We start from the raw sequence: 15,095 nt of genomic DNA on the forward strand, positions 1-15,095 counted from the left end.
TAGTATATAATTTTAATAATAATATAGGCTATTATATAATAATATAGTATAATATTTAAATATATAAATATGTTGTATTTATGTTCGTAGTAGTAATTATTTGAAATAATAGCTATTTATTTATGTTTATCCTTTATAAATATTAATATAATTTTCTACTACAATATGATATATTACATATGAATAATGTTTTAATAATAATATATAATACATTAATAATATATATCATTTCAATATATAAATATGTTGTATTTCTGTAGCCTATTTATTTTCGTAGAAGTAATTATTTGGCATAATACTATATTTATTTACGTTTACATTCTTTTTATTACAATTATTATAATTTTATACTAAATACAATATTATATCTAATTTATTAATAATGTTTTAATAATAATACATCTTATAGTTTATTATTGGAATATATAAATATGTTGTAGTTATGTATTTATATTCGTAATAGTAATTACTTGAAATAATATTATATGTCTTTGTTTACATTTTTTTTTTTAAATGAATAGGCTATATACATTATAAAAAGTGGTAACCTGCATTACCTAATGTATAAAAATGTATTGGTAGGCTATACATGAATATTATAAACGATAAGGGATAAATTAATAGCCTACATACATTTTGTATTTGACATAGTCAAACTTTAAATTGATGGAAACGTTTTACATAAATAAAGGTTAGGCTACTAGCTATAAATAATTACAAAACAAACACACACTGTGTATTAGCCTACAGTGCATATCTTCTTTTAACAAACTAGGCTATTTAACTTTCCTGTCGCCCATTTGCCTGGTCAAGGTCTTTCATTAATAAAGTGGCACATCTTGCCCCTCTGCCCCGACACGCCTACGTCACTAGACCTCCCTGCACCGTTATGTCATTAGCATAGGGAGTGGACTATAAATGCGAGCTGAACCTCTGCAGTGGTCTCGGTTGGTCCGGACAGGGTGCGGTAGTTAGTGAAAGTAGACGCTGACTTCAACAAGAACCCACAACTAAAGGATTACAATGGCCAGCCGAACAAGCAACTCTTCTTATAAAAGGATGTTCGGTGGGGAGCGACCAACGATGTCTCGGTCCAGTTACTCGAGTCGGCAGTTCAGCAGCCCGGTGCGCACAACCTCGCGCGTGTCCTACAGCACCGCGTCCTCCGCGTCTCCATCCATCTTCATGAGCAAGGGCGCGAGGGTGCGCTCCAGCGCGCCGCTGCCCAGACTCGCCACCGACACACTGGATTTTGGGCTCGCCGACGCCATCAACATCGAGTTTAAAACCAACCGAACCAATGAGAAAGCGGAGATGCAGCATCTCAACGACAGGTTTGCCAGTTACATAGAGAAAGTGAGATTTCTGGAGCAGCAGAATAAGATCTTGACGGCGGAGCTGGAGCAGATGAGGGGCAAAGGCGCGTCTCGGGTTGGAGATCTGTACGAGGATGAGATGAGGGAACTGCGGCGACAAGTGGACCAGCTCACCAACGAGAAGGCCAGAGTGGAGGTGGACCGGGACAATATGGGAGAGGACATCGATCGCCTCAAAGAGAAGTATGTCCAACAGACAAAACTGATGAAAGTTTCAAACGTTAAATATCTGGCAGGTGCACAATCATACTTCTATAATAATAGATTTGGGGTTTTAAGTCCACGTCAGATTATTGTCATTTCACATTTCATATCACCAACATAAATGGCTAATAAAAAAATGTAGATATAAATATATTTTACCAAAACATGGCCGGTTATTTTATGCATTTTGGAGCTTTAGACGGCCCAATGTTGTTTAAAATTATATATATAGGCTATATATATATATATGCAGGTTCATACTTTTATAATAATAGATTTTTCAAACCAGATTTGGGGTTTAGTCAAAATTACATTCGTCTTTTCACTTTTCATATCACAAACATAAATTGATAAACGTGGCTAGTAAAAAAAAAATTGACATAAATATTTTTTTATATATATATATTTACCAAAACATGGTAGGCTATTTTGTGCATTTTGGAGCTTTAGAAGGCACAATGTTGTTTAAAATCATATATATATTTTTAAGGAGCTATTTTTTTGCTGATCCTTGAAAATTATTTTTGTGCAGTAACATAAGATAGTCAGGTTGATTCAGTCATGTTTAATACAATTTTCACCTATACATAATTATATGTTACCCCATTTATTATATATTTTTTGGCAGTGTAATATGTTAAATATGCTCAGGACAAAGCTCTTTCTTATAGGCAGAGTTTTCTCTTTACCAGGTCAAATAAACCAAAATGTTTAAAGTTTCATTTCACCAGAATATGAAATGCAATATGAACTTTAATTATAAGAAAATATATAACACAGATTTTATAATCCTATGAAATATTTATTTGATTTCTCCCTGACCTGACTTTTAAATGAAAAAAAGCTGATTCATTCATATTAAATCATATTAATAACTTCAATAAAGGCAGTTAAATGTTTTTTTTTTTTACTGTCTGGTGAATTTCTTTTAGAACAAAGCTCTTCGATACAGGTATTTTTTCTTTACCAGATTAAGAACAACCCATCATTGGTTTAATTTTTTTGATACAGCAAATGAGAAGAAATTAATTTAATTTAGTTCAAAGGCTTTATAAAGTGAACATATTTTCATTGAGAGATGCTCCAGTGCAGAGTTGGAGTGGGTTTGGTTGTGTTATATGAGGGCGTGGCTCTGCTCAAATATTCATATCATTTTCAGACTTCAGGAAGAGATGCTTCAGAAGGAGGATGCTGAGAACAACCTGCGGAGCTTCAGACAGGTATACATCTGCATGTGTTCAGAGAAAAATTATCCACTAACAACCATTTTTTAGACATATTATTGGACCTGATGGTTGATTGAGCGCTACCAAAGCACCAGTTACATTGTGATCAGTTAGTGTTCCAGTCAGTGTTTGCAAGACACTACTGATTGTGACCAGCCTCCTTACAATAAAAGGGTCAGTGCAGGCCGTCAAGCTGCCCTCTTGTCCGGCATCAGATTTAGACACACAACTGAAAAGAGAGCTTTGTCTGAGAGCAGGCTGGGGCGTTCATGACAAAGCAAACTGTTGTACGAGTGGGAGGGGCCAGTGTTAACCAGGGGACATTGGTGACTTATGGTCGCAGAGAAGAGGATGTGTGTGTGTGTGTGTGTGTGTGTGTGTGTGTGTGTGTGTGTGTGTGTGTGTGTGTGTGTGTGTGTGTGTGTTTGAAGGGTGTCTGCCACCACCAGCTGCAGCTCTACAAACAATTAGCAGCAGGCGAGCAAGCTATTGTTATTTGATTCAATCAGGAATGCTTTAGAAGAATTTATATAAGGTTTGGGGTCAGTAAGATAAAAAAAAATAATATAATAATAAATACATAATAATACTTTTATTCAGCAAGAATGCATTAAATTGATCAAAAGTGACACATTTATATTATTATAAATTTCTGTTTCACATAAATGTTTTTCATTTAAGCTTTCTCCTTAGAATTGGTCTTTTGCAATTGCGAGTTTATATCACAATTCTGAGAAACGAAGTCATTATTGTGAGATATAAAGTCACAATTGTGAGATATAAAGTCAGAATTGCGAGATTTATATATCACAATGACAATTCTGACTTTATAACACGCAATTTTTGTTCTTTTTTTTCTCCTCAGAATTGGACTTTATAACTCGCAATTGCAAATTTATATCTCACAATTCTGAGAAAAGTCATTATTGCAAGATATAGTCATAATTGCGAGATATAGTCATAATTGTGAGATTTAAAGTCAGAATTGTGAGTTTATATCACACAATTCTGACTTTATATCTCACAATTCTGACTTTAAATCTCACTATTATGACTATATCTCGCAATAATGACTTTATAACACATACTTTTTTATTTTTTCTCCTCAGAATTGGACTTTATAACTCGCAATTCTGAGAAAAGAAGTCAGAATTGTGAGATATAGTCAGAATTGTGAGATATAGTCAGAATTGCAAGATATTAAGTCACAATTTTAAAATTGTAAATAGTTCATATCGCGCAATTCTGACTTTATAACACGCAACTTTTGTTATTTTTTTCTCCTCAGAATTGGACTTTATAACTCGCAATTGTAAATTAATATCTCACAATTCTGACTTCTTTTCTCAGAATAGTCAGAATTGCAAGATATTAAGACGCAATTATAAAATTGTTAATAGTTCATATCTCGCAATTCTGACTTTATTAAAAAGTTTAAAATTTTAAAATGTAAAAAAAAATTCTCCTCAGAACTGGACTTTATAAATCGCAATTGCTAGTTTATATCTCACAATTCTGAGAAAAAAGAAGCTATCACCAGACCAAGCTCAATTTAAAATTGAACATTGGTCTGGGGAGTCTGCTACAGTATGTATTTTCTACTGCATAATTCAAATGACTCTGTACACAATTGGATAGTCCTTCAACCAATCAGGCCCCAAGAGGTGTGATAAACGAGCATAATTCAAATGACTCTGTATGCAATTGGATAGTCCTTCAACCAATCAGACCACAAGAGGCATGATCAACGGGCAACGACCCATCTTCCCCAGCCAATAGCGCGCCAGGTGGATAAGCCAGTCTGTGAATGGTCACGGCAAAAGTGTAACAGAAGCAGTAGAAATGAATGTACAGGTTTCCAGACTGAGTTGCAGGGCGAAATCAAATCGCCGGCAGATCAGGCTGGGTTCACCCAGTCTACATAATTGTGAGATTTAAAGTCAGCATTGTGAGATTTAAAGTCAGAATTGTGAGTTTATATCTCGCAATTCTGACTATATCTTGCAATGGCGCATTTATATCTCACAATTCTGAAATGCAAACTCACAATTGTGTGATAAAAAGTCGCAATTATCTTTTAAAATGTTTTATTCTGTGGCGGAAACAAGCTTCCATAGATTTCTGAAGGATCATGTGACACTGAGTAATGGCTGCCTTGCATGGTGAGACAAAAAATCTTACTGACCCCAATCTTTTGAATGGTAGTGGATAATGTGATTCTTCTAGTGCAGAGAAATGGAAGAATGAAAAAAGGAACTGTGTGGAATTCAGATGCAAGTGGAAGTTTAAAACAGGAGATGTCTGGTTCGCACATAGAGATTTGATTTTGAAATATTTTTCATGTGTTACATCCACAGGATGTTGATAACGCTTCCCTGGCCCGTCTGGACCTGGAGAGAAAGGTGGATTCCTTGCAAGAAGAGATCGCTTTCTTGAAGAAGCTTCACGACGAGGTACTGAACCACCTGGAGACAGAAACATCAAAAATGAGATCTCTTTAAAGGGATAGTTCACCCAAAAATGAAAATTCTGTCATTAATTACTCACCCTCATGTCGTCATCTTTTTGGTGAAATCTGAGAGCTTACTCTCCACTGACTACACAACTACCACTTTGACACAATTTTCATTTTTGGGTGAACTATCCCTTTAAGATTTCACTTGTTTCTCATTGATGACAATGACATTAAATGCAAACGGCAATTTTTTTTACAGATTTCGCTCCTGAGAAAAAAAATCTCCTGCATCTCAGAATAGTGTCATATGCGTCTCAGATTTGCCAAGACATGCAGTCAAAAAGTCAAACATTTCTCTTGCGATTTTTCTGAGACCAAATGATCTGAGCAATACTATCCACATTATGTTTATAGATGGAGAAGCATCTGAGACAAAGCTGGCACTTAAAAGAAACAACTCAGAATCTCCTGAGCTATAAAGAGCCAGCTCTGAACAATAAAATGAATTAAATTCCCTATGGGGATTCGACTATTCTGTTCACAGTGGTGGTTTTCTGGCTGACTGACGCTTTTGTTAGGCTTGTTAATATCGGGATTGTCAGGCATGTGTGACCTGCTGCCATAGTGATTAAATGGGTTGTGGAAAAGGGCGGTATTCCAATAGAATAAAGCAATATTATCCATTGTTTCAGGATCAGGACGTACATTAGTTCAGGGCTAAAAAACTATCGCTACTTTAGTTCAGAGTGGCATTTGTTCTGTTATACATTCAAATCATAAACCAAAAATGTCATCTACATCGGTTTCACAGACAAGGCTTAAGCCTAGTCCCAGACTTGAGCTATTTTAACTGAAAGCAACTTGCACTGATAGAGCTTAAAATATATAATTTCCATTGTTTTGTCTCAAGATGCACATCGGTAATGTTTTTCTAAGACAAGTTTATAAAAGTTACTTAAAATGCCCTATGGCCTAATCCTGGCTTAATCTAAGCCCTGTCTGTGAAACCAGGCTGATTTTTATTCAGCAATAATGCATTAAACTGATAAAAAAAAAAGTGACAGTAAAGAAATTTTTAATGTTATCACTTTCAAATAAATGCTGTTCTTTTGAACTTTCCATTCATCAAAGAATCGTGAAAAAAATGTATCACGATTTCCACAAAAAATATGAAGTAGCATAAGTGTTTAAAATACTGATAATAAAAAGAAATGATTCTTGAGCTGCAAATCAGCATATTAGAATGATTTCTGAAGGATCATGTGACACATGATTCAGCTTTGCAATCACAGCAATACATTTCATTTTAAAATATAAAACATTTTAAATTGTAAGTAATATTTCACAATATTACTGTTTTTACTCTATTTTTGATCAACCAAATACAGCCTTGGTGAGCGTAAAGGGAAACTTTTGAACTGTACAAACTGTGCATTTGGAATGTTCAAGTTTTTCCCACCATCTCCACAGGAACTTGCCGAACTCCAGATCCAGATCCAGGAGCAGCATGTGCAGATTGATATGGAAGTGTCCAAACCTGACCTCACCGCTGCCCTGAAAGACGTTCGGCAACAGTACGAGACTCTGGCTTCCAGAAACATCCAGGAATCTGAGGAATGGTACAAATCCAAGGTCAGTCTAACCGCCGTCTAATTAATCGGTTTTCTATCACAACACTATACACAATAATACTTAATAAAATGCATATTTATAATAAGGAGGAAAACATTTTCCCACATTCCACATCTTTCTCTAAATCTATTACCTGCAGCAAGAATAAACATGGTTTGTGCCTGCCAACCACATTTTGTTAGTTAGACCTGTGTAGTTCAGTAACATTAAAGGGATAGTTCACCCAAAAATTAAAATTAGACCATGATTACTCACCCTCAAGTCATCCTTGGTGTATATGACATTCTTCTTTCAAACAAATAAAATCGGAGTTATATTAAAAATGTCCTGGCTCTTTAAAGCTTTATAATGGCAGTGAATGGCTGTTTCTGTTTTAAAGTCCATAAAAGTGCATGTATCCATCATATAACTGCTCCACACGGCTCCGGGAGGTAAATAACAGGCTTCTGAAGTGAAGTGGCACATTTGTGTAAGAAAAATATCCATATTTAAAACTTTATAGACTAAAATAACTAACTTACGGCAGTCAGCGGTACATGAGTCGACTTAAAGAGTAACCCTTGACCCTTGAACCCTTGACGCATGCGTATTGACGAAAGCAGAAGTGCAGAGGATAGAGCAAAACAAAACACCGGTCATGAATCAGAGTGTAAAATGAGAATTTTTAAAAAGAAATGGAGGAGGATTTCGATATAAAGAGAAGAGGGGCTTGAGTTTGACTATCTGCGAGAGGTGTCAAAGCTTGCGAGGCTTCTATACATCGTGTCAGGGGTCACTCTTTTGCCATAAAGTCGACTTGCGTACCACTGACCACCGGAAGCTAGTTATTTTAGTCTATAAAGTTTTAAATATGGATATCTTTTTTACACAAACACGTCACTTCACTTCAGAAGGCCTTTATTAACCTCCCGGAGCCGTGAGGAAGTGAAGTGAAGTGACGTGTGGTCAAGTATGGTGACCCATACTTGGAATTTGTAGTACAGTAGTGAACACACACACACACACCGTGAACACACACCCGGAGCAGTGGGCAGCCATATTGCTGCGTCGTCCGGGGAGCAGTTGGGAGTTCGGTGCCTTGCTCAAGGGTCTCACCTCAGTCGTGGTATTGAGGGTGGAGGAGGGTGCTGGTTATTCACTCCCCCCACCAACAATTCCTGCCGGACCTGAGACTCAAACCCACAACCTTCCGGTTACAAATCTCTAACCATTAGGCCACGACTGCCCTGGAGCAGTTATATGGAGCAGTTATATGGAGCAGTTATATGGAGCAGTTATATGATGGATAGATGCACTTTTATGGACTTATGGACGAAGAGCCAGGACACTTTTAATATAACTTCAATTGTGTTCGTCTGAAAGAAGAATTTCATATACCTAGGATGGCTTGAGGGTGAGTAAATCATCATCTAATTTTCATTTTTGGGTGAACTAACCCTTTAATACATTTACCTCCGGGTTTCACAGACCAGGCTTAAAGGGATAGTTCACCCAAAAATGAAAAAAAAAAAATGACCCCATGATTTACTCACCCTCATACGGAGCCCCTAATGGGAAGTGGTGGTGAAAAAAATTTAGGATGGGAGGAAAAAATGTTTTTCAAATCTTTTGCGTTCCCTCGCAAAACATTTGCATTCTCTCGCAAAACCTGCTGTGAGTTCGGAGTGTAAACACTTCCTGTTTAATGTCCCGCTGGCAGTGTGCTTTAATAATGGAGCGGTTCATAGTTTTAATTTGAACTTGGACTTAAGTATAAAGAAATACGGTCAGTGCTTAGTTCAAGGAGTTCAGTAAAGTTGGCCATATATTCACAGATTTCCCGGATCAATAACTCGAGAGCGAAACGTTATTAAAACACAAATGACACCTCTTTAACGTAGACAACGAGCTACAACCTAATTTTCCTCAAAACGAGCCTTATAATATGAGAGACAAGTCCGAAGGGACTGTCTGCAAAGTGCAAAACCCGAAAAGCGTTACTACAAAAATAGGCAATAACTTCAATGTTACACATTGTAGTGACCCCAAATTCAGTTTTCACATCAATGCTCTCCTACTGGTCATACTACAACACTTAGTTTGATGATTCATCATAAATCACCAGATTTTAAAGGCCAAGAAAGTGCATCCATCCATCATAAAAGATATCCACACGGCTCCGGGGGTAAATAAAGGCCTTCTGAAGCAAAACAATGCTTTTGTGTAAGAAAAATATCCTTATTTAAAACTTAAAAACTGTAATCTAAAAACTGTAATATGGATATTTTTCTTACACCAACACATCGCTTCACTTTAGAAGGCCTTTATTAACCCCCGGAGCCATGTGGATATCTTTTATGATGGATGAATGCTCTTTTTTGGCCTTTAAAATCTGGACCGCCATTCACTGCCATTATAAAGCTTGGAAGAGCGAGGACATTTTTTAATATAACTCTGATTGTATTCGTCTGAAAGAAGAATGTCATATACACCTAGGATGGCTTGAGGGTGAGTAAATCATGGGGTAATTTTCATTTTTGGGGGAACTATACATTTAAGCCTAGTCCCAGACTGAAATGCAGTTTTAACCAAAGATTTCAGTGCAATTGTTTTGTCTCAAGATGCACACCAGTATGTTTTTTTCCAAGGCACGTTTATAAAAGCTACTTAAATGTCCTAAATAAACAAAGACCTAATCCTGGCTTAATCTAAGCCCTGTCTGTGATACCAGGCCTTACAGTACATATTGATTTTAAGAGTCTGAGCTTCTATGCTAATTTTATAGCTCTATTACTGTATGTGTATTTTTATTTCTCCAAAGGAAAGATACTAAAGAACAACAAATGAACAATAAAACAAAGGATCATTTAGCATTATTGAGTGGAAGTGCTGCTGATCTTGTAAAACAGTGTGAGATGTTTCAGGAATGAGTATCAACTCAGACATGGCAGATGGTCGCCGTAGAGGCTTGTGTGGATTTCAAGACCATCTGCTCTTTTGTCACAGTATTGATCATCCTAATGGACCTATTGATCTATTAGCCTACATCTTCAAACTTGAAATTAGCACAATCATTCAGTTGTAAACAGAAAACAAAAGCCAGAGAGGCAGATGGAGCTTAATCTTAATCTCAGACTTTCTCTTTCTTTGTAGTTTGCTGACCTGTCTGAAGCTGCTGCCCGCAACAATGACGCGATCCGTCTGGCCAAGCAGGAGGCCAATGACTACCGCCGCCAGCTTCAGTCTCTCACCTGTGACTTAGAAGCTCTTAAAGGAACTGTGAGTACTGGAGAAAATATATTAGCATCAGTTCTTTTAGTATCATTGAGGTAATATAATGCTGAAACAAAATAAGTTTAAGTTTGCTGTCAAATCGATGAATCGCATCTAATAACATAAGTTTGTTATATATATATATATATATATATATATATATATATATATATATATATATAAATAATATAAACACAAACTTATGTTAGATGCGATTAATCGATTTGACAGCAAACTTTAACTTATTTGGTTTCAGCATTTCTCATTTTTATTTAGTGACAGCACTATTTTATTTCCAGTAACAAAACGTTTTTTATGGTTTTAGTTGACTATAATAACCCCGATTATCATTTATTAAAGTGCTTTATATTATGGCTGCTTGAATGTCAAATTATCGGATCCATAATTTCAGAATGAGTCTATGGAGCGTCAGATGAGAGAGATGGAAGATAACTTTTCCATCGAGGCATCCGGTTACCAGGACACCATCGGCCATCTAGAGGACGATATCCGTAACATGAAGGATGAGATGGCACGTCATCTACGTGAATACCAGGATCTGCTGAATGTTAAAATGGCCCTGGATATTGAGATCGCCACCTACAGGAAGCTTCTGGAAGGGGAAGAAAGCAGGTGAATTCTTGCTTTTGCAAGTTTATATTTTTGTTTTGGGATTATTTAAAGGTGCCCTCAACATGGACTTAGAGGAATTAATGCAGCAGCTTCACAAACAACCACACATTATCATTATTATATATCAAATAAAGATTGTTACAATTACATCGTTACACCAGTAGGTGGCGACAAGTAGGGTTGGGTACCGAACTCGTTACTTTTAAGGGCACCAATCGAATTACATCGGTACTACCGAGTACCGATTCACATTAAATCAATCTGTACCAAATTTCGGTACCTGAGAACGCATCTGGTGATATAGACTAGTGTCTGTGAATATTAAACTGTAAAAAGACTATTTAAATACGAATCCTGCGTGTCTCTGTGCGAATGAATGCCGTAGAAGCACGGTTTACCACACACACACACACACACACACACACACTATAGCGCTCACTATCACTATGACGATCGCGTGTTTCCATCTCTGCCGTCTCATATGAGGACATGAACGCACGAACGTCATCTCCAGAGCCACCGAGAGTGGACTCCTAGAGAAAACTACCGTTATATCATAAACACAGAAACTCAAAGGTCTTCACGGCAACACGTCAAAATAAAAGTCCGGTTTATCTTAACAAATACATCACTGTTGTACAGTAGAATTTAGATACATCTCAATTAATATTACTAACATTAAAGTAATAATAATAATCAAAACTTTATTTTTTAAGTAATAAATTAAATTTTTTCTGTTTTAATGTTTTAATTTGAACCGTATAAACCTCATTTTAATCAGACAAAAAAGTGTAATTAAATTAAAAGATCAATTAAATGAATGTCTTATGTCTTCATTTGATTACCAGAAAAAACACAACACATAATTTGTGTGAAATCTTTTTATAGAAATTAAATTAAAAAGAAAAAAATAGCATGGTTGTTTTTATTCATTAAAGTAGCCTACTATTTACTAGTAAATATTACAGTATACAAACATCCCAGACAATTGCAGACAGAGACCAGGGCAGATCTGGCATAATGTCAATAACACTTCTATAAATGACTTACAGGTTATTTATAGTTATTGATGTAAACATCCCTAAAGTACCAAAAAAAGGTACTTTTGGGTACTGGTACCGAATTTCGGGTACCGGTACCGATACCGGTTAAAATGTGAACGGTACTCAACCCTAGCGACAAGTTACTGTATTTGTCATTGAATAATTCAAGATATTTGTTCATCCAGTTGATTCATCCAGTAAGTGAGTGTGTCATTGAATCATCCATTCAAACCATTGTTTTTTTAAATAATTCATTCAAATTAAATATATTTTTTAAATAGACTGCAACAATTAACATTTAGTCAGAACCTCTAGTAAATTGTTATTTTGTTTAGTTGTCTATTTACAATCGTGGGATAATAAATAAAAAAATGGTGATTCTCAAATTTATCCAGAATCGTGCAACGCTACTATTTATATACTTTTAAGAAATATTGTGAATTAGCTTTTATTTTTTTACATTGTCAGTTTCCATTTTAATTTTAGTTAAATTATTAGTAATTTTGTTCTAAAATAGAAGTATTTAGGTTTAATTTTTTCAGTTAGTTTCAGTTCAGTCTTAGTTCAGTTTAAGTTTTTCATTAATATTAATATTTTATTTTATTTCATTTTTTTTTCAATTGACAGTTTTAGTTTCAGTTAACATTATCACTAACTAAAACAAAGAAAGCATTTTTAACCCTGTTAACTAGACATTATTTTATCAATTTTATTTGAATTATTCTGTCATGTCAGCCCCTTAAAGTGACACTCTTTTTATTAAGTTACTGTAACTATAAATATATCTTTCAAAAGTACTATTTAGTTATTTAAGGCTTAAACTTTTTAATGATATGAGGATAATCATTTCTATCTTTATTTCTCTCTAGGATCACCACACCATTTCCCAACCTCACATCATTAACCATGCGAGGTATGTGTGCTTCAGATCATCCTTATGTGTGTTGTGAACATTGGGACAAGAATGCTGAATGTAAATAATGTATGACAATTAACCATAAAACCATGCATACTTATGATAGTAAATATCAACTTTTAAAATAGACGCTAAAAGAATATGCTTCACATGTCCCATACCTTGTGTTAAAATCGCATCCAATCATATCAAATCAAATACATTGTACATGCATGCAATAATCATGGTTTGTGTATAAATCAAAATGGTAAATTTTCCTATTCAGCCCAACTGAATAGCTTTGCATATTTTTGGGCTTATGCAATTCAGTCACATTAACATAAAACCAGTTGAGAATCACTGGCCTGGAAAAAAATGTATCACAATAGGAGACTTCCCTCTGTCTGACCCCGTTGAAGCACAATCACACTTTACAATGCAATAACTATATCTGGATTGGTATTTTCCCTGCAGAGTCCATGAGGGAAACCAGGCCTATGATGGACAGCCAGTCAAAGAAAGTGGTTATAAAGACCATCGAGACCAGAGATGGACATGTGAGTGGCATGAAAAGAGTTTTTATATAGCATATTAAGTTCTTATATGAAAAATGATAACCTTCTGACCTTTCAATCATCGCAGATAATTAACGAGTCCACCCAAAACCAGGATGACGAATGAACCGCATGCGTACCTGTGACCAGTAGGGGCACTAGAGAGCTGAAGATCCACGCTGAGTAGAACGAGGAAGAGAATTAAGTTTCTTTTGTTGTTTCTGTTGAGAGTAAAAAAGAGAAAAACAGCTTTAAAGTGCCTTTTTTGCATTGCCACATTAGAGCGGTCTGTAGCAGAGCTGTATTAGAGCTGAAAAGACAATGTAGGCCACTGAGTAAACCAGCTTTAACGGTTTATGTTTACCACAACGTCTGTAGTTTACACTGTTGAAGACCACAGGAACACACTGCTTCAACTATTTCTGTTTTGTATAATTATTGCAAATGACCAAAAACTTGATGAACTCGTGTCTCTTTCACCATAAGAAGACCAAACTGTCAACAAATTTCCACAAATTCAATAAACCTTTAAATGAACAATCAGATTCCATTCTTTCAGTGTTTGTCTTTCATTTACTCTATGCAAAATGAACTAAACATTTGAGGAATGCTTCTCTGTTGCACAGTAAAAACCTTCCACGTCATAAAAATAAACAGATTAGCTGGATCTATCTGGGCAATGAGCAACACAACATTTCTATGATTTCATTAAAGGTTATTTGTTGGACACAATCATTAGTCCTAAAAGGTTAGCCCAAATGAGAGCATCATCTCATCATGTTTAGTGATTAGTTCTCTGCATGCTTTACAAGCTGACAATCAATAGGCTACCCCATTGCAAGACATCCACATTCTTTTGCCTATACTGTAGAGTGGATACAAATAGAAATAAAAAGATGTCATGTTATTATATGAATTCCTCTAAATGATTTACCTTCATAACCGATCACAAATCCATTTCTGCTTGAGGATGAAAGCAAAGGGCAAAGACCAGGTAAATGGTGCCAGTCAGAAGGATTTGCATATTGGCATTGATTTTTATGCAGGATTAAGATATTAAAACGACTATGTTGAAATTTGTGTGAAAAGTGTTATTTTTATTTCACTGAGATACTACTATAATTTTGAATAATATTTAAAATGAGTTTTTATTATATTTTATATATTATATTTATTATTATGTATTATTTATATTTAATTGTAGGTAAAGTTTCTGTAATTTTATTGTGCTTTTTTGCCTTTTTTTATTTAAAGGGTTAGTTCACCCAAAAATGAAAATTCTGTCATTAATTACTCACCCTTATGTCGTTCGAGACCCGTAAGACCTCCGTTCATATTCGGAACACAAATGAAGATATTTTTGTTGAAAGCTGATGGCTGAGAAAGGCTTCAGTTAGGCCTCCATTGGCATTCAGTACACTTATACTCCCAAGACCGATAAAAGGCACTTAAAACGTCGTTACAAAGTCCATCTCACCACAGTGACTCTACAATAATCTTACGATGCGACGACAATAGTTTTTGTGCGCAAAAAAAAATCAAAATAACACCTTTATCCAGCTTGTTATCGCCTTCCGCGTGTGCCTCCACGACGCATGCGCGAGAATATGACGTAGCGCCGGGGTTCGGGAATCCTTGAAATGCGCACTTTAACCCCATTTTGAGCACTACACCGAGACCTAAAGCACGATCAATGTAGAATCCAACAGCTGAGATACGCGCGTCTTCCTCTGCTTGTAAACAAATCACTTCTGGGTCATGTGTCCGAACGCCGGATCTGCGCCATATTCTCGCGCATGCGTCGTGGAGGCACACACGGAAGGCA

General features: G+C 35.8%; 1 protein-coding gene across 1 annotated transcript; it reads left to right on the plus strand.

Annotated features, from left to right (window-relative positions):
- Window positions 1–894: 894 nt before the first annotated feature.
- Window positions 895–13,818, plus strand: vim (vimentin). The gene is made up of 9 exons (XM_079805654.1): window positions 895–1,559; window positions 2,740–2,800; window positions 5,164–5,259; window positions 6,732–6,893; window positions 10,026–10,151; window positions 10,558–10,778; window positions 12,691–12,734; window positions 13,191–13,273; window positions 13,359–13,818. Exons 1-9 carry the CDS (start codon window positions 1,024–1,026, stop codon window positions 13,395–13,397), a joined length of 1,368 nt encoding a protein of 455 aa, XP_079661780.1. The 5' UTR covers window positions 895–1,023; the 3' UTR covers window positions 13,398–13,818.
- Window positions 13,819–15,095: the final 1,277 nt, after the last annotated feature.

The sequence above is a fragment of the Gobio gobio genome (genome assembly GCF_949357685.1).
Source record: "Gobio gobio genome assembly, chromosome: 23".
NCBI lineage: Eukaryota > Metazoa > Chordata > Actinopteri > Cypriniformes > Gobionidae > Gobio > Gobio gobio.